Raw genomic sequence first — 27,603 nt, 5'->3', positions numbered from 1 at the left:
GGACTGTGGACCTGAGCCATAGGCAGGATGAAGTGGAGGAGGATGTGTCTGTGTCTGGGACGTGGAAAGCCACCCACAGCACCCGGTGTCAAGCACTAGAGCAGAATGGCTCTCAGAGCCATCCGGTGGGCTTCCTCCCAGAATCCAAGATACAGTTGCTACTTTTTCACTTTACCACCCACCCAGAGGGGAAGTCATCAGGAGAAATAGCAAACAGTGAAGTTGCTTTAATGTGCTGTGCTTTGTTACAGTACCATTTACAAAACTCAACAAGGCCACAGGGTGGCCAGCTCTCAGAAACACTGAGATCCCCACCCGTGTGGGCTGGAGGGGGAGAGGGACAGGTGTGGGTCACTCTGGGCTTTCACCTTAATTGGTGCTAACCCCCGTCAGCTGAGTGGCAGGGGCAGGAGGGTAGGCTTATCTGTGGGGAGCACCTGGTGTCCCTGGGCCCCAGCACCAACCTGCCTGGAGGGGTTGTGGGTCCCAGTGATTCTAGATGCTGCCAAGTGGCTGGGAACCGTTCCTGGGAATCTCCCAGCCAGGTCCCAGAAGAGGACAGAGGGGAGGTAGAGGGCAGTAGTAGCTGCTACCCCTCAACTCAAGGTCTGAACAAGGCTCTGGGCAGAAGCAGACGCCCTAGGATGCGGCTCCTGCTCCTATAACCATTGCCTGAGGAGCCAGGCCCTGTCCAGATGGTCTCCTGGTGAGCCCTAACCTGCCAAGTGAGCTGCTGTGGACCCAGGTGACATCGGGCCCCCATGGGAAGAGCTGATGGGTCCTCTGTCCTGCAGGCTTGGTGGCTACAGGAATGGAGCCAGGCTGTTCACTGTGGCGACGACAGAGCTGGCCTGAGCGCTACACCAGCCAAGGTGCAAACTCCACGGGGTCAGCTGTCACCTGGCTGGCCATCTGTCTGGCAGGCTGTGCTGAGGTCTGGCTCACAAACAGGAAGTGGCTGGGAAACTGTGTCTAGTCACTCGAGCTCACAGCCCCGGCTTCCATTCAGACTCGGAGTGGGGGTGGGACTGCATGTTCTCTCTGGTGTCTGGTCCCTGCAGATGGCCTGTGTTCTCTTTCAACATCAAATTCTCCTGTGGTGTCGACAACATGGAGATCTGGACATTAACAGCCGTTAAGTTTTCACAAGACCCACAGAGAGGGAGGCCAAGGCACGTCTGTATTCTAGAATGACGGCAGTTTCAAAAAAGCCACATCTACTTGTGAGTGTGGGCATCAGGCAGATCTCAGACTGGACAGAGTCGTTTGTTGGCCGTGTTCCTCAAGCTGTTTCTTTTGTTTTTGAGAACCCAGGGCCTCCTCACACCAGACAAGCCCCCCACCCCTTCTTCAGTACTGGGGATGGAACTCAGGACCTTGGGCCTGCAAGGCAGGCGGCGGCACCACTGAGCTAAATCCCCGGCCCAGACAAGCACTTTAATGTTGAGCTACTCCTCCAGCCCAGAGCATTGACAAGTCTTTTCCTCTCCCTTCTGGCTGCTTTGGCAGTGGAGGTAGAGGCATGAGCTGGTGGGAGTGTGGGGTGATTTTCTGGCCCAGCAGCTGCCGTAGAGCAGGCTGGGGGAGGGAGGTGCGTGTAGTGTGCACGAACTTGAGGGGCCATGGCTCTGCACCCCAGTGACCTTTCAGGCTCTTTGGCCAGGACCCCTCCTCTTCTGTGTTAAGAGAAGAGCTCTTCACAGATCCTGCGTGTGTCCTCGGGCGCTGTCACGGTGTAGCCCACAGTTCGAGGGTCTGTGAAAATCTCGTAGTCATTGCCACCCTGCAAAGACACACAGCACAACTGTAGAAACTCCACTCTGTCCTGGGCCATGGCCGCTGGGGCCCGGGAGCCTGAGATCTCACTGGCAGGGAGAATTTCTTCAGGTGTCTCTGTTTCCAAGAGGGGATCCACATGAGAGCAGCCACAAGGGAGAAAGCATTTTACCCTCCTCTTGAACTGCAGTTAAGCTGGGAACATGTAATTATGCTTATGAAAGGAGTCACGATGCTCCGGGAAGATCTGTCTAAGGCTTACTTTTCTATAAAGCAAGCACAGTGAGTGACAGAATTCTCACAGCCACACCCGAACTTCTCCAAGTCATGAGGAGCATTGGAGGGCAGAGCTGGAGCAAGGCTGTGGCCACGGGGAGCCTGCAGCTGGGGTGACACAGTTGAGGTTAAATTTAAGCGGCCCCGCCTGGCTAGTGTTTGGGCTGCTCTGAGAGATTTCGGGAGTGGGGGCCCAAGTTGGACCCTGGTCTGACAGTGACTAGAGGTGTGTGGCTGCGGGCAATAGCCACCTCTGGCAGGGATGAGGAAGGGCCCTTGCTTGCAGGGCTGTGTTGATGGCAGTGAGTGAGCTCTCCAAGCTGGGCCCTGGGAGGTGAGCACTAGCACCTGCTCTGTGGCTTTCTAAACATTTTCAGCCACTGTGTCACCTGGAGTGCTTCTAGGGGCTCAGGCATGGGTGATTTACACCCTGGAGAAGATGAGACCACTGAAGCCTCAGAAAGGACGTTTTTTAATTTTTGGTTTTTTGAGGCAGGGTCTCTCTGTAATTCAGGCTGGCCTCAAACTCACAGCAATCCTCCTGCCTCAGCCTCCCAAATGCTGAGATTACAGGCGTGCACCACCACACCCAGCCTAAAAGGCTGTTTCTGCAAAGGCCATGTCTGGGTGTCTGGTAAGACTTGAGTAAGGTTGCTAAGGTTGAGGTGGGTGTCCAGGAACTAAGCTGAGTGCCCCCACCCGCCACAGGTTCCCAAACCAGACTGCCTGCTGCTCCAGCAGCCCCAAGCCATTCGGAAAAGCCCGCTTTTCTTGTTATGGGATTTCCTAAATTTTCCTCATCAAACTGAGTAAGCTGTTCAACTCTAAACCTGGGGAAAAAAATCAATTAATTTACAATACAAAGAAAGTACAGAACAAAGGGATTTTTCTCATAAAGCACAAAACATGAAGGTAATAGGGAGAAAACTCTGGAAAACCTGACAACTTTTTAAAGGATGAATTGGCACTGAATTGCTAGTACTCCTTGTTTTTGTAAGAACAAACCACTTCTAGACAGCTTCCCAGGTAGAGGTGAAGTTCAAGATGTCAGGAGGGAACAAGCTGGGACAAGGAGCGCTGGGTGGAGCCATGTCACAGGCCACGAACTCAGGGCAAGCTTCTGTATAGTAAAGGCTTTTGGTCGGTGACACAGCCCTGAGTTTTGTGGCCAGTACCTGTTCCCCAAATACATATGAAACCAGGTCTAATAATTCTTATGATTAAAAGTCAGACTTCTCTTAGGAACAGCATGGTGGGTAAAAATCACAGAGGTGAACAAAGGCAGAATGTGGATGCTTCAGAACCAAGCATCTGTCCGGGACACATTCCCTCCGGGTTCCACCCTGACTTAGGAGGAAGGAGTGAGTGCTCAGGCATTAACCAGCCTTTGGGGAGCACCACCACCTGCCAGCTGTGGATACAGAAGCTGGAGCCACTGTGGTGCACAGAAGGGACATCAGGGCTGCCTGGGGACCTCACCAGGGGAAGTCTGGCCGCAGACTAACAGATCTTTAAAGCTTTGTGGTCAAGGGCAAGGGCTGTGAGAGGGCAGGGTCAGGAGCCTAAGCATGGCTTCTGAGCAGTCCTGAAAGAAGTGAGGACAGGCCCATGGGGGTGAGACCAAGCCAAGAGTGAACCTGGGCACACGGGAGGGAAGGAGCTGGGCTGAAGGGTCAGCTGGGGCTGACTGGGCCACGGGGGCTCCACAGACGTCAGTAAAGGACTTGGGGTTTTAGGGGAAGTGACATGCAATCTGACTGGATTGCCTAACAACAGATCTCTCTGGAGAATGGAAGGAGCTGAGGTGGAGGCTGAGGGCAGTCAGGAGGTGCCTGCAGCCACTCAGGGCGGGACAGGAGAGAGCCACTACCCCGGAAGAGAAAGCACAAGATTTTGCACAGGTCCATGACAGCTGCCATAGGTTTGAGGTCAGCAGAAGCAGCACCAAGCTCCAGGCTGGTGACAATAAGGCTTCAGGGAACTGGAAATTTCAAATGCTGGATTTGCATAGGGACCCAAGGTTACTGGATTCCAGTAGAGGAAATGCAGCCACCCACAAGCTCCCAGCTCCGAGAATAAAAACTTCCCAGAGAAGATAAGGGGAGGGAAGGAGGGGAGGGTGAGTGAACACTCGTATTTCTGTGGCAGTGTAGTCAGCAGGCGCACAGGAGGGGCCTCTGCTCAGTGGGGCACTGGAGAGTACCCCCACCCTGACCCACTATGCATGGGCTTTCACTGAACTCTGCAGTGTAGTGGGGAATGGCCATCCTCTGATGCAGGGCCAAAGAGGGAAACAGTGCTGGGACTGTCCGCAGCCTGTGTCCTGATCCCACTGGGAGGCCAGCGGGCACTTGGTACTGGACATTTACCCTAAGCACTGATGGCCCCACTATAGTTTATAGCCCAGACGCTCACTGCCCATCCACACTTAACATGTGGGTTTTGTGATAAATTTATCCAGTTTCTAGGTATTACGGGTACAGAGGCCAAGAGACAAGGGCTGGTCCTCGAAGCACCTAGAGCAGCAGCTCTCCAGGCTACAGAAAGTCACAAGGACCTTAAAAATGCCCTTTGCAGAACGAGCCCAGGTCCAGGGTCACTGATGGGTGGTGGTGGGACACCCCTGGCTCTTAGGCTGGGGGTCTTGAGGGGAACTTTGGACCCCCCGTCTGTGGACAGCTGGAGGCACAGCCCCCTCGTTCCATCTCGCCTTCGAGACAGACAGTCTGTGTGCTGGCTATGGCACGGTACCATATCCAGGAGAAGCCAGTTATGTGGCCCCAGAGAGCCAGCCACACTCCATGGGCCTGGAGACTGTGCCTCCCTGAACACAAGAGCTGCAGTGCAGATGGAGGCAAGCAATGGTCGCTCCTTGGGAGAACCGTTCTCAGGAGCAACAGGCCATGCATGGGCTGTGGTGCTCAGGAGCAAGGCAGGCTGGTGGGACTCCAGGGAGTCTGAAGAGTGTGGCACATACCTGCTTGCTGCCCTCCCACGTGGGAGCCAGGGGACATCTCTGAGCTGGCTTGAGACCCTCTAATCTGGTTCAACCTCCAGCCAGCCCAAGAAGCAGACAGGAACAGCAGTTTGTCTGGCGGGTCCCCCTGGGAGTGAGGGGCTTGCCTTGGCAAGCTGATCTATGCCTGCCACCAGCCACAGAAGGAGATCTGGGGCTCAGGGTTCTGCCACACAGACAGATGCACAGCAGTAAGACAGGCAGGTCCAGAGGGCTTATTCCATGCACACTTTGGCTCTCCCGAGGCCAGAGTGAGCTACAGATGACACGCATGGTGACTCAGTCCAGGATGGCGAAGACTAGCTCCTGAGGACAGGAGGGCAGTGCCCACTAATTATTATCTTGACTGTGTAAGAAGATGCCTCCTGGCAAGGGCACCCATTTCCAGGGACCCTGGGCAGGCCCCAGCCTCTCGGCAATGGTGAGTTTTTTGGCAACTTTCCTATAACATTCAATGAAGCCGAGTTAGTTGCAAGCAGGTCCCCACCACGAAAGCTACACCTGAACCAGGCCTGGGCCACCCCCTCTCCTCCTAGAACCTTGCTCCATCTTCATACTCCTCCTTCACAAGGGGAACTGTGGCTCCACTGGGCTGAGGACACTGAGGCTCTCAGTGAGACACGGCCTACATGTGGTCATGGTGGTGGTAAATGGCAGAGCCACATCCGGTCTTGCTGATGCCCTGGGGCCAGTGGTAAGGCATACCAACCATCCATCGTTTTCACAGTGCAGAAGAGTGAGATGCCATGCCATTTCATGGGAGTTAGTGTCCTGGTGTTATCTCTCTCCTACCCCTCTCCTACTTACGTGGTACTTGCTGTAAATTTTTTTTAACCTGAAAGACTCTCTTTATAATATGAAGAGAGACTCTTTCCCTCTCTTTAGACAAAGGTGTAGACATTACTTAGATCGTTCTGCACTTGGAGAGAGATGCATCCGCATCAGCTCTTTTCACCACTCCGGCACCGCAGCGCAGAGACAGAGCCCTCTGTCCGTGGCCAGTCCTGTTCCCAGTCCCAGGTGCTCTGTGTGCTGCTTCACACATGTGAGAGCACTGAGCTGATTCCCTAAATGGCAGTACCGAGGCAGAAGGCACCTCAGTCGCTAATGTTCATGAAGAGTCAATGTTTTCATGCTGTAATGGCCTTAAAGCCAAGACGCGCCTTTCGAGCAGCACTACGCACAGACGCTCCTTAGCCTGAGCAGTCAGAGCCCCAGGAAGCCACGTAGCGCATTCTAGGGGTGTCTCAGTGTCCTCACCGTGCCTCTCCCTCCGGGCCCGGTCCAGGGCCTCTCAGCTGAATTCAGAGCCAGGTCTTAGGAACCACAGGCGGCTGTGGCAACGCGAGGTTTCTGAGACTAACACATACTTGAAAAAGCGAGGGCCACTGCCTCACCTCCTCACTCCACTCTGGGCAGCTCCACAGCCTTCAGTGCCTTCCAGGGAAATGGCTTCTTACCACAAAAGCTCAGGTGCCATTTCCCTAGGAGCTAGCAAAAAACATACACTTCAACATGAAAGAGAACAAGCTTCATAAACATCAATCGTCCAGTATGAAAGGGTGAAAGGTAGTAGTTGGACTGTTCTAAGCCAAAGCTTTCAGATGTGATTTAAAGGTTTAGATGGCTGGATTGCTGATTCCCATTTCCAGGAAACCCGATGAAGGGGGAATGCACGGATGTACACCGCAGAATTAGTTACGACATAAAAAACTCTTACTCCAACCAGTGTGCCTCTATTAGGGACATGGGTAAACAGGCTACGCTAAAATCAAAGATTACATAATCGTTAAAAACCTTGTTTTTTGGGGCCAGGGATTTAGCTCAGTGGTTCCAGTGCCTGCCTTGCAAGTGCAAGGACCCGAGTTCAATCCTTGGTACCAAAAAAAAAAAAAAAATCTTGTTTTCAAGCCAGGCTTGAAATCCAATCCAAGCTACTCAGGAGCCTGAAGCCGGAGGATCACAAGTTCGAGTCCAGCCTGGCAACTTAACCACTTAACAGTTTACCCTCAGTGTCACTTGAGCAGCATGTTCATTTACATACTGACTATCCCGAGCCTCACCTGGCAGGTGTCATTTCAACGAGTCGATTCTTGTATTGAATAAATGTGATAAAACTCACTTTTATATTTCTTGTTATACTATCTCATAAAAATTAATGAAAAAACAATGCAAATTTTGGTCATCCTGTATTTAAATAATTGGACTATTATTAAGTGGTTAAAGAGACTGTCTCAAAATAAAAAATAAAAAGGGCTGGGGATGTAGCTCGGTGGTACAATGTCCCCTGGGTTGGACCCCCAGTACTGGAAAGAAAAAACCTTTTCAAAGAATATTCACCAATAGGGGGAAAATAAAACATGTTAAGAAAAAACAACTGAAAAATAAAATAGCAAGTATGAAGAGATCTCACTTTGGGGGTCTCAGTTATAGAGAAAGGCTAGGAAGTGGCTCCTTGGCTGATCAGCTGAGATTACAGGTGATTTTTTTTCATACTGTTTCTAATTTTCTACAATGAACGGATAGTAATTCACAATCTGGGGAAAATTCCATTAAGTAGTACTCATTTTTAAAAAGCAGGCAAGTTATTTAAAAAAAACCCAAAATCGACATATGGCAAACAGCACCTCCTCTGATCATTTTCTGACTGGCCCAGAACTGCTTTCCATTCCAACCGAGGCTTCTAGATGACTCCCTGCACACACCACAAAGGTCATCATTACTGGAAAAATCTGTTGTAGTATGTTTTAATAGCTCTCATCTCCTTCTGTAAGAAATGATACCAAGCCAGAAGGACTAAGGAAACTTCTTGGCATTCCTTAGATTATGGGTGTAGTTTTACTACCTTAATTTTTAAAAGACGTCATATCAGCTTTGCGCAGTGGCAGTATCATAGCCAATGAGGTTTATCCGAGGCGCGATTATTGCTAATTGAAAAGACATCATATCAGATAGTGAGTTTTTTTCAGACTTGAATTCAAAACGTTTCTGCATCCAAAGCAATTCAAAAAAGGAATGTGGTTATAAACCATTTCTCTCTGTCACTAAGAACAAGGCCGTGGCTGGGGGGCAGATCAGTGGTAGAGTACTTGCCTAATAGGTGTGAGGTCATGGGATCTTTTTATAATTAATTTTAAATTTTAATTAGTTCTCATTACATAATGATTATATTCATTACATTCATAGGTGAAGCTATGGGTTCTATCACCATGAAAACGAAACAAAAAACAAAGAAACAAAAAAACAAGGTGAAATGCCACATCTCTTTCATTGGGGAATTAGACCAAGATCCTTCTTACCCCACTGAAGAGACAGCTTGTTGTAGGGGAATGCATACTTACATATGCACAGAAGTAGGATTCCTGGATCACATATAGTTCCATATTTAACTGTGTGTGTGTGCGCGTGCGTGCGTGCGTGTGTGTGTGGTAGTAGGAACTGAACCCAGGACCTCTGCACTGAGCTATATCTCCAGCCCTTTATAAAATTTTTAAAATTTTGAGACAGGGTTCCACCAAGTTGCTAGGTTGCCCAGGCTGGGCTTGTACTTGAAATCCTCCTGCTTCAGCCTCTCGGAGTGCTGGGGTTACAGGCATGTGCCACCACACTAGCCTATTTTTAACTTTTTTAGGAACCTCCATAAAGTCTTCCATCTTGGCTGTGCCATTTAACATTCCCATGGGTTAAAGGATGTGCCAATTTCTCCACTCTCCTGCCAACACTTAGCTTTTTATTTTCCCTTCTTTTTTTTTTTTTTGGTACCAGGGATTGAACTCCGGTCCTTGCGCTTGCACAGCAAGCGGTGAAACCACTAAGCTAAATCCCCGGCCCTTTTCCTTCTTTCTTTAATAGCCATCTTACCAGATATAAGGTGATATCTCATTGTGATATGACATTGGATTTGCATTTCCCTGATGATTAGTGACGCTGACCCTTTTTTGATATACCTGAGGGCCATCTGTATGTCTTCTTTGGAGAAATATATATTCTCCATTTTAAAAATGGGTTATTTGGTTTTTCTGCTATTGAGTGGTAGGAGTTCCTTAGGTATTTTGGATATTATCCCTTTAAGAGACACATGGTTTTCATATATTTTCTCCCATTGCACAGGCTGCCATTTTACTCAGCTGTTTCTGCTGCTGTGCAGAAGTTGTTTAGCTTGAGGTAACTCCACTAGCTTATTTTGGTTTTGTTGTGTGTGCTCTTGGGGTCAGATTTCAGAAATCACTGGCAAGACCAATGTCCCTTTCCTTCTGCTTTCTATTGTTTTCTTCTAGGAGGGTTATAGTTTCTAGTCTTATGTGTAACTCTTTAATCCACAAGTATATAGCCAAAACAATGAAATCAGGATGTTACAGAGATATCTACACTTCTGTATTCATGGCAGCATTATTTCTAATGGCCAAGGACAGATGAATAAAGAAACTATGTAGATTTATAAAATGGAGTATTACACAGCCTTAACAAAAAGGAAAATCCTGTCATTTGCACAATAAGGATTAACCCAAAGGACATTATACTAAGTGATACAAACCAGTTACAGAAAGACAACTATTACATCATTCCAACTCACAGAAGCAGAGAAAGGAGGCAGAGGAGGGGAGGTATAAAGTTTCATTTATATAAGTTGAATCAAGTTCTAGTCAATCAAGTTCATAGTGCTTACAGTTAATAATACTATAGTGTCCATTTAAAATTTTGTTAAGGGCCAGGGATTTAGCTCAGTGGTTTCGCCACCTGCTGCACAAGGGCAAGGACCTGAGTTCGATCCCCAGTACACCAAAAAAAAAAAAAATTTTAAGAAGGTTGATCTCATATTAAGTGTTATAAAAACACCATTACTAACCCCCCTAAAACCAAAGAGGCACAAAGATTTCCAAACTCATCAAAAGTGCATTTACTAAATATGTGCAGCTTTTGTATATCAATTATACCTCAATAAAGCAATGTAAAACAAACAAAAGAGCTGACAGGTTTGTTCTGCAGCCACTGGCTCTGTCATTAGTTATGTCACTCACCCGTTCAGCTCCTACTTTTATCATTCTGAAAGCAGGAAGTGTGCCTGGTCTCCTGAGTCCCCTTTGCACCAGGGGCCTTGCTGGAAGGCAGAACTGTCAGATGGTGGACCTTAGCAGAGCAGCAAGTTTTTAGCGTGGACCAGTGATGAGGGGATGAGGAATGCTGTACCTGTAGCATTTACACTGCACCTGCTGGGTGCAGGATGCCCACACAGCCTGACGTGGGACCCCTGATGGCAAGGGAGCAGAGGAGTTTGAAGGGATACTGAGATGCCAAGCTCAAGAATGGGCAGCGAAGAGCCGGTGCTGAGCTCAAGCTTTTGGGCAGCAGGATCCGGCCACCCAAGGACAGTGCCATCTGCCACTGTGCCTTTGGGGAATCTGCTTCTAGGAATCCCTCCTGCTGACACTGGCCTTTCCCATGGGCTATGCTCAGTTCCCAACTTAGATTCTGTGTTGGACTTGGGATTTGTGATACCCCCTTACCCGACAGCTCCCAGTACCCTCTGTGCCTGACATTCGGGACGGACCCTACCTCTTAACTACCCTGACGTCCTCTCCCGAGTCTTAGGCTCATGAGTGGCCCTATCATCTCATCACCCATGGTTCCCAGCGCTCCACTGACAGTGAAAGGTGTGGGTGGGTAGGTGGGGGGAAACAGTAGAATAACAAGATAAAAATGGCAAGGGCTTTGAACTACAGAGGGCTTGACAACACCACCAGACGCTGGGGCTTTGGATGGTACCTGAAGTGGGCAATATTTAATTCAAAACCCAAACCCAAGAGGATCGACTAACATGAAGCCTAATCCTTGCCTCCCCTGGGCACTGGGTGTCTGGGCTCGGAGGGGAAGGAGGCTCCTCACATCCCTCTCTAGGGCAGAAGCCTAAGGACTGCTCCTACCCCTTTCAAGCCTGAATTGAATAATGAATCTGCAAAAACATTTTCCAACTTACTGGCATAGTTTTGTCTCCGAAGAAGTAAATAGTCTTATAACCATCATTTTCCACATGTCTCAGGCAATACCTCTTGTCCCATCCATCAGGAAAGACATCAAAGCTGATTTGGCCTCCTGCCAGGTGGGGAAGAATACACATAAAAGCTAAGGGTGACAAACAGGCTCATGGGGAATAGGGGTGCAGCTCACTGAGAAAGCTTGCCTGGCACGTGTGAGACCTGTGTTCTATCCCAAGCACCCGCCCTGCCACACACATCATTGAAGAAAATTTACAATTTGCTCTTGGCCATCAACTACACTGTTCAAGGTTGGGTTTTCATACCCTAGTTTGCTACTTACACTACTTTAGGGGTAGGTTCTAGAAATTAATTCTATATTATGTTTTTGTTCTCCAACATTATTTCACCGGGGTCTAAAATGAACAGAGAATGCCAGTTCAGACTGAGAAATGTACTGGTACATAAGGGCTCTGTCAAGCAAGTGGGCCTAAGTGAAGCGCACTCGTGAAAAAACCTGCCAAACACTTCATTCAGTTAACTGCACTTGTCTTGTGCTCAACACGCCCTCTGTGCAATATGACGGCAAGCAGGCTGTGTCCCGCTCATCTTGTAGGAAATATGAAAATCACACAGAAGGAGATTTAACCCTTTCAAAGGTCTACAGAAAAGATGTTCATGTCATAGTTCAGAACACATGCAAACCCACCTGTTCATATATTCATTACACATACTTCCTTTCCAATTTCACTTCCTATGGCCTGTACATTTATTAAACCATTCATTAAACCCAACAAGAAGGGTTTAAGTAAAGATTCCCATAACTGATGGGAGAAACGAGTTTGTTTAAAGCAACTGACAGGGATGTCCTGCCATATGCCAAGACTGAGATGTCCAGGCTGTAGGAAGAACTCTGCGACAGACACTGGAAATCTCATGCACTGGCCGTGTCTTTGTGAACCTGGACAAGTTTCTTCACCTTTCTGGGCCTTGGTTTCTGCCTCTGTAAAAGCAACCCGAATGACTCCTATGACTCCTTGCTTCTGAGATACTGCATAATTCCAGTAATAATAATAATAAAATATTATATAATAATTGTGATCCTATAATAATTATTATTATTGTGATCTCGCTGTGTAGTTCAGGCTGGCCTTGAATTTCCTATGTAACCCAGGCTATCCTTGAACTGTGGTGATCCCCCTGCCTCAGCCTCCTGGATTATAGGTATGTGCCACATTGTTCTAACTCAACTAAGAGGTTCACATTCTGTCTTTCTTCTGAAGTTTATTACAGCGCTTCTCTTTTGCTCCAAGGGTTGAGGATAAGTTCCTACTCTTTAAGCATCAAGAAGCTCCTCTCCTGACCAAGAAGACAAGCACAGGCAGGAAGAATCCTGCAGAAACAGACACAGAGTAAGGTGCAGTGGCACATGCCTATAATCCCAGCTACTCAGGAGCTGGAGGCAGGAGGATCACAAGTTTGAGCCTATCTTGGGGAACTTTGAGAGACTCTTTCTCAAGATAAAAAAGAAAAAAATTCTAAAAAGGGCTGGGGAGTGTAGCTCAGTGGTAGAGCACTTGGCTACCATGCCTGTGGCCCTAGGTACCGTCCCCAGTACTGGAAAAGAACCAGACACTCTGCTAGGGCTGATTATGCAGAAGAAAGTAACCAGCACCCCCTTCAGATTGTACCACTCACATAATCTTCCTGCTTACCGAACACTGAATGAGCATAGTCCAATCTCAATAGCACAGGGGTTCACAACCAACCGCTGGTATATAGGCACAAAGTCTGGAACACACTTGGCTATGTCATACCTATGGAAAACGTGAGGCCTCTTCCTGCAAACTCCTTCTGCAGATCAGCTACAAATTTTTGTCTTATATTTTCTTTCTGAGAAAAACAAAAGACAGTGATTGCCACTGTCTAGCAGTAGAGAAGGAGCATTTCAGATTCTGGTCGCAAAGTTGCACATCTTATCTTCTTTCACCACAAACCCAGCCATTTCCCAAGGACAGTTCAGAAGGACTCACTTTATCGAGTTCGTAGAACTCAATGCGTTCTTCTTGGCTGCAGCTTCTTCCAATAGGGGACACATTCAACATCCCATTCCGGAATTCAATGAAAGTGCCTCTGGGGAGGAAAAGCGGACAGAGGGTTCCTAAAACACCTCTTATTTGGGCAGCACTATAGACAAATAAACAGGCTAAAAAGCCGAGCAGTTCTAAAAAGTGTGTGTGGGAGTGTGATCTATGTTTCTCAGAGCTGAGCCAGACTGTAACCTTGAACAACACAGGATTAGAGCCTTGAAATGTGGCTAAGCCACACTGAGATGTGATTTGAGACAGACTAAGAAAAAGGAATGAGGCAACCCATTTTCCAGCCCCCTTTCTGTCTCTCTTAGTCAGAAGCTACCTTTCTCTCAATAAATTTTTCCTACGCTAAAAAAAAAAAAAAGAAAAAGAAAAAGGAGTGTAGTCATCAGTCTTCATCAGTAATGCTTGCTATTATGTGTTAAAATGTTATTTCGGATATATTGGGTTAAAGATAAATTACTAAAAAATTACTTTCAACTATTCCTTTCTTCTTTTATATGGCTACAGAAAATTAAAAATTACATTTGTGGCTCACATTATGCTTCCACTGGACAGTGCTGCTGCTGGGAAGATTTTATAGGTGATAAAGAGCTAAAAAAATGACCACCAGCATTACAGGACCAGTCCTTGTTCCCTAAGGACTATGAAAACACATTTCCCAGATACTTATTTTGCTAGTGAGCTATTAAACACACCGACTTTATTAAGCAAAGCTACACAAGAAGATTCGGAGAATCATCCTGGGAGCCTCAGTCAGAGCTGAGGAAACTCGATTCACCCAGTGGCAGATCGCTCCCAATTGTCTGATACGATCACAGAAAATGAGAACCGCCTAACACGCCTTAGTTACTTTGAAGACGTTTACAAACACTTTTTTCTACCATGTTTCTAGTTTTAGTCTTAGAACAGTTTCTAAAACTGAGGTGAGCTCTAAGCTATTCATTCTTACAAATGAAATCTCACCATCTTGTGACAAACTGTGCACTTTACAAACTCTCCACAGTGCTGCTTACAAACCAACTGGAATATTTTCCCTGATCTCTGCCCACTGTTTTAATCACATGATCCTGATCTCTAGCTGCCTACCACTATTAAGTAATTAGAAGCCACATGCCAGGTGCAGAGCTGTGGCCTCTAATTATTTACAGGCTGTCTGACCCTGGGCACCTAAGCTTCTGTTTACCCATCTACAGAAAGAGGCCAACGGCACTGCCCTGGTGACCTCTGAAAGGTTTTGTGAAGATCAAATGTACCAGTTTATGTAAAGTTACTTTGGAAACTGGAAGCAACTGAATATTCTTCACAGGGTAGGAGCTGCAAACTGGCAGCTGGAGTCTGGCCCCTGCTGTGCACAACTTGCAAAGGAAGTAGTAAATAATACAGGAAACACAGGCACCTAATAAAGTTTTCCAAAGATTCCATATCCAGGTTGTCCCAGAGTTGGTGGGGACCCAGCTCTGTCCTTTATCAACATGGCCACTGAAGGACTACAGGGACTGCTGACCATTCCCAGGGGCGACTCTAGGGCTACCAGTCCCGAGTGATCAGAAACAGAGCTCAGTTGTTTCTCCCAACTCAAAGACATACTACTCATTTCCAAGGCATGGACGGAAGTCATCTGAAAAATGGGGATTAGGGTAGTTTATCGAGACTCCTGGCTATCTGAGGTTTTACTGCCTTCGCCTGACTTAGGGAGAACATGTGCTTAATACTTGTGCAAAACATGGACAAATGATAATCAAGTGAGTCTCAGTTTAGTTTTCTGAGTTTACCAAGTATCTTATGCTATTCTGTAATTACAGCTGTGCATATCTGTCTCCATTACACTAAAAGTACTCTGAGGGTAACATTATACCTTGTCTTTTAAAAATAAATCCTCCATTAATGCTTAGCCCAAAGTAACTATGGAATGGACTGGGATATATGTGTATTTTAACTTTTCACTATGAGGAATTTCTAACGTATATAAATAAAAACAGAATAGGATAAGGAACCCTCTCATACCCAACAGCCAGCTACAAATACCAGCAGGTCACCTGCCTCACCCATGCCCACCCCAGCATAAGGAAGCTCCTGCAGGCACGCTGGAGAAGCTCAGGGGGAGGCACTGGCTATGTATTCTGACTACTGAAAACTGGAAAGAAAATAAATGTCAAAGAAACCACTTCAGGGCCGGGAATTTAGCTCAGTGGTTCCACCACCTGCCTTGCAAGCGCAAGGTTCCAAGTTCGATCCCTGGTACCCCCCCCCCCAAAAAAAAGAGAAATCACTTCAATCTCTCATCACTGAGAAATAGCCACTGTTAGCATGTGGTCTGCTTCCTGCGAATCTTTCCACTGTGGGTATGATGAGGTACATCACAGCTAGTCCTTAGAAGGGACATGGTAACAGTAGCCAACAGAGGAGGCAGATCCCCACTCAAACGTCTGCAGGGGTCAGAAAGTGAGAATGGGCTTTGAAAGACTGCAACAAGTTCTGTGGGTTGGATGGGGAGGGGAGGGGGTTAGGGAAAAGGGAAGGAGGACCCAGATAGCCAGGTCTTTCCACTTGCCAAGAGAAGCCAGAAATGCAGATGTTCTAAAAAGAGAAATCACTCATTTTTTAAATGATAGCAATTAATTTGGATTTTATCTAAGATCTGGCATTGTGTAGGGTCTGGCTTGAAAGTCTCTAATTAACAGACTTCAGGTCTGGGGTTTCTGTTGATCTTTTTTTTTTTTTTTTTTTGGTACCGGGGATCGAACTCGGGACCTTGTGCTTATGAGGCAGGCAGCGGAACCACTGAGCTAAATAATCCCTGGCCCTTTGTTACTGTCCCACAGGCCTTTCCTCTCTCACTGCCAGCTCCTGAAGGAGCTTTTCATCAATTTACTTCCTGTGGAGCTGCTGTCATTTATACAATCATTCTCACACTGTTGGCTTCACAGACCACTTCCAATTATCCCTAAGTGCTGGGCTTTGAATGTCCATGAGCATTAACCCACCAAATGATAGGACTCCACATTTTAGCAGAACTCCTTTGGTAAAAGCAAACCCACCTTTTCTTTGGCAGTTTAATTTTTGCAATGTAGCTTAGACAGTAGTTGATTAAATCTTGAATTAGGGCCTCACCCAGGTGACCTTGAATATTCTAGATTTAAAAAAAACTGCAGTTACTTATTTATCAGGATGTATTTTCAAAATAGCTTTATAGCAAACCCAGGTCTTCAGCTACTTCTGCCCGAAAGTCCCTAGGCTGACGTACCAGGTTAGTGACCCACACCCTCATTGCTATTTTACTTCTTTCCCGTTTCCTCAGGTTGAAAACAGTAGGCAAGCTATGAAGGCTTTACTCAGAAGCCTTTTCTGATTCATGACTCAAAAAGTTTTGAATTCATTATCTTTCAAATACTTCCTGGAAGGTCCACAGAGTCTATTGCTCTTGCTTTTCCTCAATTATAACACCAGTAGACAAGAGTAGAAAATACAGCTGTTCAGCCTTAGCTTTCTCTTATGTCTGAACAGAACGATCCTATACTACTGAAAGCTACATACTACCTTTTCAAGATTTTTTTGGTTTTTTTTTTTGGTACCAGGGATCAAACTTGGGTCCTTGCGCTTGCGAGGCAGACGGTGGAACCACTGAGCTAAATCCCCGGCCCTCTTCAAGATGTTTATAAGTGAGGTAGCCTACCCTAGTTTCTGCTACTGTAATAGAAATATTAGATTTAAGTATCCTTAAAAAACAAATATAAAAATTTAGTTATCAATTTGCAATATGTAACAGTCACATGGTTCAAGATTCAAATCTTAACAAAGAATACAGAATAAAGATCTATTCTCACTTGTTTCTCAGCTTCTCAGTGTGCCTACCCAGAGGCATTCACTGTCAAACATCTTTATTTGGTTTTTGAGACAGGGTCTCCATATGTAGCTCAGGCTGGCCCTGAAATTACTATGTAGCCCAGGCTTGGCTCAAACTCGTGATCCTCCGGCCTCAGCCTTCCAAGTACTGGGATTATGGGTGTGCACCACCACGCTCAGCTCTAAATATTTTCATAGTAGTAAGCAGTTCAGATACTTAATAACATACCTGTTTACATAAGAGTTTCCCATCTTTGTATGCTACCAAGCCATTTTCTGGAAACACATAATCATATTTCTCCACCACTAAAACCAAAACAAAAGAAAATTCAGGATGAAATAAGCCAAAATATGCATTTCTGTTTCTGGTCTAACACTCACCACCATAAAAGTGCTAAACTTCAATAAGGATTGTAAAAGACAGTCTCAACAGACTGGGAGAAGGGCGAAAAGCTCCTTAAGAAAGAAAAGAAAAAATGACTCCTTAGTTGTAAATTTAAAGGCCAATGTCTGGCTGGTGACTGAAGACCTGGGGCTGGGTTGCTCTGTCCCTGCCTGTAGCTTGTTGGTCTGAGGCTGCTGGAGGGAGGATGCTGGTCCATCATGGCTCCCAAACCTTGCCACGGGCCAGGAGCACCAGGGCAGTCAGTGCAAATGCTGATTTCCATGCTCTGCGCTCAGGCTGTCTAAATCAGAATTGCCAGAGAAAAGGCTAAATATTATTTTTTAAAAAGCTGTTTAAGTGATTCTTATAATCAGTCAGATGTGGAGAGTAAAGGATTCTCAAACTTTAGGCCCTTGTCAAAATTCAGATTCCCAGGGCCAGTGCCCCTCAACTGCATCTTGCACTGTGTATTGGGTGGGGCCCTCACACTTGCAATTTAATAATGAGTGTGATGCAGGCAGGCTTTCATCTTTCTCTAGTTTGTGAGTGGAATGTGCACTGTCCTTCACTGACACAATACCTCTCAGTGTGCTGCTAAATACACCACCAGAGGCTGAAAGGCCAATCAGGACCAAGTGAGATTTCTGGAGCTTAATGTGTCCACTATGTAGTCCATAACATTTCTAAACAGAGCACCTACTAGGACAAGTAAGTGTAAGTAGAACAGAAAGCTTTAAAGGGATTGCATAGATTACTCTCTGAGTAATGATAGTCCAATGTAGTCTACAGAGAATTGTACTGTAAGATATGACATACAGAGCAGGGTGCAGTGGCACCCTGGAGGCTGGGGCAGGAGGATCACTGTGTCTTCAAGGCTAGCCTGCGCTACATAATGTGTACAGGGCCAGGCAAACTACATATCAAGACTCTTGTCTCAAAAAACCAACCAACCAACCAAACAAACAAAAAAGACACACAGGAGTTCCTGCCAGGCATGGTGGTACACGCCTTAATCCCAGCACTATAGGAGGCAGAGTGGGGAGGGTTACAAGTTCAAATCCCACTTGAGCAACTTAAAGACTTAGTGAGACCTTGCTTCAAAATAAAAAATAGGCTGAGGATGGAGCTCAGTGTGAAGGCCTTGGGTTCAATCCTCACTATATATATAAGAAAAAAAATCAGAGTTCCTAACTGGGGGTGTGTTACCCAGAGGACATGTCTGACAATGTCCGGAGACATTTTTAGTTGTCAAAACTCTGTGTGTGTGTGTGCATGTGTGTGCGTGCATGTGTGTGTGTACACTCAGAAAGGCCAGGCATACTATTAAATATCTTACAATGCACAGGGTCCTCATAACAGAACTATTTGGCTCCAAATGTCAACAGTAACAAGGTTGAGAAACCTTGGTCTAGCAGAGCTGGTTCTAAGACACGAGAGGACTCTGGGCCTCCTCACCAAGGTGTAAACCGAGTTACAGGGATTAAAAGAGCAATTCATTAATCCATTCCTCCACCCAGTATTTCTAACAGGCCAGGCACCACAGAGACCCTGAGCCACAGAGATGAAAAACCACAGTCCTGGTCTTTAAGGTAAACACAGAACCAAACAGTTTCGAAAAATTAGAGTGCTATGTTAGCAGGGTTGTGCACCAGGATCCTTTCGGAGTACTTGCTAAAATACAATTCTCAGGTCCTGCAGACTTACTGAGTCATAATCTCCAGGGAAGAAGCCAGTAAGACTCCAGTTTCTGGGGTCCTATGCTGGAGATTCTGGTTTGGGGAAGGTTGGGGCCCGGTGAGTCTCTTGATGCAGGAACTCCGGGAAACACTGGATTAGGGAAATTGGAAGGAGGTTCTTAGAGCTAGAGGGCCACGTCTACACCTTGGTGAGCAGGAGGGCCAGGAGGTGGGGCCTGTGCTGAGTCAGCCACAGTGAGGATAGGCAGCTAATCCAGGCAAAAAGTCCCACATGCAAAGTAGCAGACACTGCTTTTTAGGAGAATCTGCCCACAAGCCAGAGTAAAGTGCTCCACCAACAACCCCAAAGCTTTATTTTAGGATTAAAAGCAAAGGAAATATAGAGGCAGAGAAAACATTGCCCCAAAGAAGGAAGAAAGCATGCCACACATGGATAAAGGTCTGGGATGCCAAGGACCCTTGGTTACAGGCCTCAGTACCCTCAGGAGAAGTTAATCTTTGACCAAAATGTAATTAGCAATGTAGAGTTACCGTCATTTCCCAGTTGTTCCTGTACTTTCTCAAAGTCCGACCCGCCTACCACTCCAATTTTGGTTTTCTGCTTCAATTTTTGTAGGAAGTCATCCATTTCTTTGGTAATTTTCTACATTTGAAGAAGGAAAATAGGAGAGTCATGAGCCACAAAACAATCAGCAATTGAGCCGGGGATTTAGCTCAGTGGTTCTGCCGCCTGGCTTGCCAGAACAAGGTCCCGAGTTCGATCCTCAGTACCAAAAAAAAATCAGCAATTGAAACTGAAGGAGTATTTTATTCACTATTTTTTTTTTTTTTTTTTTTTTTTTTTGGGCACTGGGGATTGAACTCAGGATCTTGTGCTTGTGAGGCAGGTGGCAGAACCACTGAACTAAATCCCTGGCCCGATTCACTTTTTTTCTTCTTTTTGAGGCAGGGTCTCCCTTTGTAGTTCAGGCTGGCCCTGAACTCACTATATATAGATAGCCCAGGGTGGCCTCAAACTCACAATGATCCTCCTGCCTCGCCTCCTGAGTGCTGGGATCACAGGCGGGCACCACACCTGGCTCTCCTATTCACTTATTTTTATTAGTATATGTTTTCCTTACATGATGTTTATTTATTTTATTAAGTTTATTGGTACATTTTAGGTATACAATACAATGACATTCATCATTGGGAATTTGTACCTTTACATGATATATCTTGGTTATTTTTTCCCCATTCCTCTGCCCTTTCTTCTGATGTTTATTTTTACACATGCCAGTTCATTTATTAGGTCTGTAGATATGAGTTCAAGTATTTCAGTTGTAATTTTTGGTAATTAACTTTTTACCAGAATAAACTTATTGAATTTTACTTATTTTTGCCAAAATTTAAACACATAAGCAATTTATTAACAGTTGTGGTGTATTGTTCTGCTATTTTTCCATAAATTTACATACCTGTCAATATGCATATATACAAACAGGTACATAAACATCAATGCAATTACTTTTACTTTATTTTGTCCTATGCAGTGACTTGCTTTTTTCAAGTGATATTTCTATCCTATAGATTTAATTCATTCCTTTCAAATGTGACACTCCATTTACAGATTTATTTTAAAACAAAATAATGAAATTAAAGAGGAAGTTCAGAATTGGTTTATTATAATCACATAAACAAAGTATGGCTAGGAACGTAGGCCAGTGTACAGTATGTTCTCAACATGTAAGGCCTCAGGTTCAATCCACAGTACCACCACCTGCCACATTAACAACAACAAAAACCCAAAACTCAAAAACCAAACAAAGAGAATAACATCATTAGACTTTTGGTCTCTCCTAAAAGAAAAAGTTCCTATCTATAAACTGTGGCCCTAATATATCATTTTATGCTGGTTAAATTCCAAACTGTGTGATAATTCAAAATAAATTATACACTAGGACAGAAAGTTATTCATATGGTAAGACAAATCAATGACTTTTTGATAATTCATTATTTATAGCCTGTGTGTGTGTGTGTGTCTGTCTGTCTGTCTGTCTGATGGTAGCAGGGATTGAACTCAGGACTTTGTCCAGGATAAGCTAGTGCTCTATCTCTTACTTACAGCCCAGCCCATTTTTAGCAACCTTGGTTGGTTACTTAAACATTATCTTTTCAAAATCCACAAAAACCCATTTAATTTAACCTTGGTATATTAATCCATGTAACTTAACCTCAGTATATAATTTTTTTTACAGTAACATGTGCATATGATTAATAAAGCTGTACAGAGGGGCTTATAATAGATTTCGGTCTTTTCTATCTCTTACAGAAGAATCTTGACTTACTAGACAAAATCTAGACCTGCCCTAGTGGCTTCTATGAGTCAGTGAGAACTGTGAAAACTTGTGCTGGAGTCCTCAAGTGGTTTGCTCAGAACTGACATTGGAATGGGAGGAATTGTGGAAGAACCTTCAAACAATACTAACCATACTAACCATCAACAGCAGCAATACTTCTTCCATCTCTGAAGAGAACCCCAAGGGTACAATTTATTTTATCTAATTCTTATGCACACTGATGAGTTAAATGATATTGTGGTCAGCCATCATGACATGTCTTGCAATGAGAATGGTTTGTCAAAAACCATTTGCTTTCAAGCAGCAGCAAATACTTCTTGACAAGAAATAGGACCCATATGTTGTAACCACAGCAGAGGATTTCTTTTCTTTTGCTTTTCTTTCTTTTGTTTTTTTTTGAACTCATTATGTAGCTCATGGTGGCCCTGGCCTTCAATTCATGGTGATCCTCCCAGAAGAGCATTTAAACTATATCTCATCCCAGAGATCTGTAAAGCAAAGCAACTGCATAGCACAATTTTTCTCCTGTTCTCAACCCTTGTGTAGATGATTACAAATCACCCCAGATAAAATAAAACAGAGGAAGATCTAAAAAGTTGAAATTAAGTTAGAAAAAAAGTTAAAAACTTATCTTCTTAAAAATAGACTTCTGAGCCGGGGATTTAGTTCAGTGGCACCATGCCTGCCTTGCGAGCGCAAGGTCCTGAGTTCAATCCCCACTACTGCCAAAAAAAAAAAAAAAAAAGACTTCTTTTGTGGGGAAGAATTAAGGAAATTTTAGTATGGATTTGAGGAGGAGTCAGCAGACTGGGGCCCATGGGCCCTAATCAGGCCTGCTGTTTGTTTCTGTACAGTACTGTTGGAATACAGCCACAGGTCGTTCGTGTGCAAGGTGTCTATGGCATTTCTGTTAGAAACACAGGGCTGAATAGTTGTGACAGACACTGCATGGCCTGAAAGCCTGAAATATTTACTATCTGGGCCTTTTACAGAAAAGCTTGCAGACCCAGGCAGAGACTGGCATAAAATCACAGTAGGGAATTGATGCTGATTTCCCTGGGAGTGATAATGATACTATGGTTATGAAGGAGGATGTCCTTGTCCTTAATGAATGCAGGCTAAACATGAAGGGGAGAAGCAGTGTGATGACTGCAGCTTAGGAAGTTGTTCAGGAAAAGAAAATAAAAATGTAGAGATAAAATGAATATGATGAAATGTCAACCATTTTTTTTTTCGGGGGGGGTACCGGGGATCGAACTCGGTTCCTTGCGCTTGCGCGTCAGGCAGCAAAACCACTGAGCTAAATCCCCGGCCCAACCATTCTTAAATCTGAATGGTAGGAATACAGGAATTCTTTGTACTATTATTATTGTTGTTGTTTTTTGGAGACACTATGTAGCTCAGGCTGGCCTCGAACTCAAGGCAACCCCCCTGCCTCAGCCTAACCACGTTCTGGGATCACAGGTGTATGCCCCCACATCCAGCTTCTTTGTACTATTCTTAATGATTTGTGTTTGAAATTTTCATGATGCAAAGTTAGAAAAGGATTCACCTGGGTTTATACCCCTTTCTGTTTGTTGACTTTTGTTCTAAGTCCCAATTGATTTTAGTTTTGTTTTTTTTTTGGTACCAGGGATCGAACTTGGCTCTTTGCGCTTGTGCAGCAGGCATCAAAACCGCTGAGCTAAATCCCCGGCCCTCCCAATTGATTTTAGATGGAATGGTATTTTTAGGAAAGTATGCAGCACAGCAAACTTCTACTAAAACAGTAAAATATGCAAATCTCTGAAGTCTATGCTAATTACATTTTACCTGTTTGGCTCATATCCTGTTTAGGAACTGAAATAAAAGATTAATTCACTTTCTCTTTCAGATTGTATTTGTGTTATGTTTTTCAGTGTTTGAGAATGCATATACATTGAGGAGGGAAAGACTATGATCAGTAGATCTGAGGCTAAATTACTTTTACCTAATGTACCCAGCCTACAGGAAAATTCTCTTTTAAATTATATATTTTATTTTATTTATTTATTTTTTGAGATGGTCTTGCTATGTGGTTCAGGCTGGGCTTGAATTCACTGTGGAGCTCAGATTGTCCTTGAACTTATGGTGATCTTTCTTCCTCCAACTTCCTGAGTGCTGGGATTACTTGTGTGCACCATGCCCAGCTAGATTTTATTTATTTTTTGAGTGTTAAAATTATTTATAGCGATGGGTGTGGTGGCACACCCCTATAATTCCAGCACTTGGGAGGCTGAGGCAGGAAAATCTCTCGAAAGTTCAAGGCCAGCCTGGACTACATAGTGAGTTCAAGGCCAGCCTGAACTACACAGTGAGACCCTGACTCCAAAAAACAAAACGAAACAAAATCTTGCCTAGCATGCATGAGGCATACCATGCTTCAAGGAAACACATTCTAAGTCACATGGTTTCTTTTGTTATTTTGTATTTTATGCATACATATTGGGATTCTTTTTAGGAAGCAGCAAGCAGCACTCTTCCAAACAGAACAGCATACCTAACACCCAGAACAGCTTCCATCTCAGCACAGTAAACCTTACAAACAGCAATGCCCTGAGGCCCAGGGACTTGCACAAGGTCTACTGTGTGAAACTGAGGAGGTCAGAGCTTCAGAGGGCCTCAGTTTCCTTATGTTTAAAATGGTAGTAACAATTATTCCACCTGGGACAAATGATGAAAGAAGACTGAGAGTATCCAACATTGTGATTAGAAATGTAAACCCTAGATCTAGATCACTATGGCCTGTGGCCACAAACTGAGCAGCTGTTTGCTTTTGTATTCAAGTTTTATTGGAACACAGTCACTGTGTTTACATATGATCTATGCCTGCTTTTGCACTAAAGTTGAGTAGTTACTACAAACCATATGGTTTGCAAAATTGAAAGTATTTACTGTGTGGCCCTTTACAAAAAATGAACTGTGGATCCCAGCCCTAAATCCCTGTGAACTCTTTAACAACCCAAGTCAGGAAAGTAAAATGATACATCTAAGGTTACAGATGTGGACTTCCAGAGCACACCTCACCAAAGCTAAAGAGCATAGGGTAGAAGCTGAGGACTGCAAGGCCATTTGGCCCCAATCTCCAGTCTGAATGGGTGGAGTTCAGTGAGCACTCCGTAAAGAGCGCAGTCAAAGCCTCGCCATAAGGCTGTTCTTAATGGAAACTTAACAGTGACTGCAGCAGCAAAATCTGGGAACAAGAAGCAAGTTTTCCAGGGTCCACGGATGCTCTCAGCAGGCATGACCGAGGCTTCCTCCCATCACCCCCATCCACTGCAGGGGCTGTGGAGATGGCTAACGTTTGAGGTCGAGTCTGTGCCAGATACTTTCATGAACTTACGCGATTTCATTAGATCCTCAAAAACACCATATGGAACAGGCAATGATCCCACTGAAAGCTGTAGCTGGGGAGGCTCAGAGAGGTTAACAGACTTGCTCAAGGTCACACAGCTGTCAAGAGGTGAAGCTGAGACTCCTCCACTAGGTCGGTTTGACCTGGAAACCGATGTTTTTAATATCATGCTACATGGTATAGCTCACAGGTGACAGGATAAGGAGGTCACATAGCTGGTAAAAGGGCTTGTGATGGGGTTCCAATTCAGGTCCATCAGGCCCCAGGGCTTGAAGTTAAGTCCACACCTGCATTTTCCAAACCCCTGCATTTTAAGACTTTCTTGGTCTTAAGAGTCTTTTAGCTCCATCTTAGCTCTCTGAGTACACTGAGGTCTCAAACAGCCGGTTAGATCTTCCGTCTCAATCCTCTAGAATGAAGACTGAGCTCACTGCATGGGGAGATGCCCCTTAGTCGCCCCTCGGCGCCCACCCCGGGTGGTCAGGAGACCCTGATGGGAGCGGCAGGGCGCTGCACTAGCAGCCACCAGTCTGCCGAGCGCTGCCTACCTGCCGCGGGGCCGTCAGCGTCCCATCCACATCGAAGAGGCACAGCGCTGGAAGGGTCATCGCCATCTCTCCGGTTTCTGTGCACACCTAACTGGACTTGTTGGCAGCAGGAACTCAGCCCGGAACTTCCGGGTCTGGCTACCGGGCCGCAGCGCATGTCGGGAAGAGAAGAAGCCCACAGAGTCCCATAATGCCTAGGAATAGCATCAGGTGCTGTCCCGGGACCACGACTCCCAAGATGCAACGCGCACTACGCAAGCCTCTTACATCCGACCCTGCGCTCTTAGAGTTCCGGGGGTCGTGGGATTTACTTCCGGCAGCAAGCGTTGGACCATGGTAAGGAGGAGGTTGGTGAACGGTGAGGGTAGTGACATGTTTTGGGGGCCCTGGGTCGCAGCTGGGGCTGGGAGGCAGGACTCCTGGGTTTCTGACTCGGGTAGTTTGCAGGAGAAAGCCCAGGGTGGGTTACTATTTGTTGTCCCCCAGCTTCCTCTGTTCCACGCAGCTCACGTGGACCAACCACCCTGGTAGCTACAATTCGCAGAGGGCTCATGCGGTAGTTACTGAGTTGAGGGCTGTATAACCAACCGTTATCTCTTTGGATGTTTTCTAAATCTCTTTTGAAAAGTAAAGAAGTAAGGCTCAGAGAGGTGGACTAACTTTCCCAAGAATCCACAGCTAATGATTGTTGGAGCCAGGATTGGAATCCACATCCGACTCCAAAGCCCTGAGCTCTTCCCACTGCACTGCTCACTGATAAAATCCGTGTTTGTTTTTTGTACCTGGGATCGAACTCAGGACCTTGTTTTTGCGAGGCAGGCGCAGTGCCACTGAGCTAAATGCCCGGCCCTACTAATAAAATCATGTCGCGCAGTCCCTGCCTCATTTCTTCTCTGCTGCCCCCTCACCCCACTAGCCTAGTAGAAAACAGCCGTATTCTCCAGCTCAAGGATAATGCACAAACTGGGCAGAGAACTACACAGTTGTTGTGATAAATATCTCCCAGATTTGTTGCTTGAGTTTATCACTAGGACACTGAATAGTTTGCAGCTTGGAAAAATGTTTACACAGCTTTGTGTATCCAGTGTTCAGCCCAGTGTTTGCCCTCCCTAGGTCTTTGTTGAATGAATGAAGCTATGCCTTCTTTTCTATATTTGCTTGGAACTGCGTTGCGGAAAGAGGATCAGTTTGAGAGCCAGACTCTGCTCCATTCATTCTACTGTGTGTCCTTAGATGAGTTTCTTACCCTCTCTGGGCTTATTTTCCTTAGTGATAAGATGGAAGTAATGGTATTTGTTCACACGTTTGTGAAGTGTACATGAAACAAAGCATCTGGCTTTACCTTTCTCCCCTTCTCTGGCTGTGATGGTGAATTTACAAGATTGTCAGGAGTTGCCTGTCGGACACTTTGCAGATGTTCATTGTGTGATCAACATGGTTGAGTCCCGTGAAAAAATATCTCCTCTCTTTCTTCTAGGCTCCCCTCCTCCGAGCTGTGCTGAGGTTGCAGGGACCAGCTGCACAGGCAAGGCCTCTTCACAGGCTGTGGTACTGCAGTAGGCAGGAGAGTCCCAAGAGGTGGATGGGGAAGCGGTCACCCACCTCAGAGGAGAAACCACCAGGCACAGAGACAGAGAAATTTCTGATCATCTACCGTTTTAATGCAATCAGAGCCTTTGGGGTCATATCTCGGTTGAAGGTGGCACAGACAGCCATGTCGGTGCTAGCCTTGCCACCAGGCTACTACTGGTACTCGCAGGGTCACTTGACTCTTAACTCACTGTGCCTAGCGACTGGGATTGCTGGCTTCGCCCTGGCCATGCTGTGCTGGATGAGCTACTTTTTCCGGAGGCTGGTGGGCATCCTGTATGTGAACGAATCCGGCACAGTGCTGCGAGTGTCTCACCTGTCCTTCTGGGGCTGGCGGCAGGACACATACTGTCCTGTGCTGGATGTGATGCCCCTGACAGAATCCAACCAGAGGCCCCAGGATATGTTGATGTGCATCCAGCAGTACACCGGGAAGCAGACTTTCTACCTCACTCTACCTTATGGGCACATTGTGGACAGAGAGCGATTCACTCAGATTTTTGGGGAAGTGGGCACACGTAAGTGAACAGCTGGGAGCTGGGGCACCACCTGGGTCTCTGACAGGAAGGCCAAAGGCAAGGGCAAAGCTGAAGCAGAGTGATGTCAGGGGCCCTGGGAACTCATCTTTTGGGAGATTCGTGAGACAGAAGGTAATAACCAGTTTTAGGAAAAAGATGCCTGACATTCAGGCA

The 27,603-nt window shown here is 45.7% G+C and overlaps 2 protein-coding genes and 1 pseudogene across 16 annotated transcripts in view; 2 read left to right on the top strand and 1 right to left on the bottom strand.

Moving 5' to 3' along the window:
* Nucleotides 1-212: 212 nt before the first annotated feature.
* Nucleotides 213-25,494, bottom strand: Pmm2 (phosphomannomutase 2). Of its 5 annotated transcripts, none has more exons than XM_021244491.2 (8): nucleotides 25,322-25,494; nucleotides 19,593-19,704; nucleotides 17,209-17,285; nucleotides 16,175-16,266; nucleotides 13,074-13,173; nucleotides 12,858-12,966; nucleotides 11,043-11,158; nucleotides 213-1,783 (listed from the first exon to the last, which is right to left on the bottom strand). In XM_021244491.2, exons 1-8 carry the CDS (start codon nucleotides 25,385-25,387, stop codon nucleotides 1,682-1,684), a joined length of 774 nt encoding a protein of 257 aa, XP_021100150.2. In that variant the 5' UTR covers nucleotides 25,388-25,494; the 3' UTR covers nucleotides 213-1,681. The 5 variants fall into 5 exon arrangements, with proteins under 5 accessions (XP_021100150.2, XP_004864925.2, XP_087059225.1 ...); XM_004864868.4 differs by having other exon boundaries at nucleotides 12,858-12,933; XM_087203099.1 differs by lacking the exon at nucleotides 213-1,783 and adding an exon at nucleotides 2,180-6,559.
* LOC147820976 (U4 spliceosomal RNA) lies at nucleotides 7,939-8,050 on the top strand (annotated as a pseudogene).
* Nucleotides 25,495-25,513: 19 nt separating the features above from the next.
* The window catches only part of Tmem186 (transmembrane protein 186), a 37,697-nt gene continuing 35,607 nt past the window's right edge, over nucleotides 25,514-27,603 (top strand). For 5 of the 11 annotated variants that reach the window (XR_015448001.1, XR_015447999.1, XR_015448002.1 and 2 more), the window contains exons 1-2: nucleotides 25,514-25,657; nucleotides 26,799-27,429. Coding sequence is in view for 4 of the 11 variants with exons in the window: in XM_087203096.1 (XP_087059222.1) it covers nucleotides 25,655-25,657; nucleotides 26,799-27,429 (634 nt within the window). In the remaining 7 variants the exon portion in view is untranslated. Of the gene's footprint in view, nucleotides 25,680-26,798; nucleotides 27,430-27,603 lie in introns of all 11 variants that reach the window. The other 6 variants (XM_087203098.1, XM_021244493.2, XR_015448005.1 and 3 more) reach the window with 5 other exon arrangements.

This window comes from Heterocephalus glaber, unplaced genomic scaffold, assembly GCF_053883595.1.
Source record: "Heterocephalus glaber isolate CG9 unplaced genomic scaffold, H.glaber_assembly_v1.0 deba00001781, whole genome shotgun sequence".
In the NCBI taxonomy this organism is placed as follows: Eukaryota; Metazoa; Chordata; class Mammalia; order Rodentia; family Bathyergidae; genus Heterocephalus; species Heterocephalus glaber.
The sequence above is the reverse complement of the archived record's forward strand: the minus strand, read 5'-3'. Positions and strand labels throughout refer to the sequence as shown.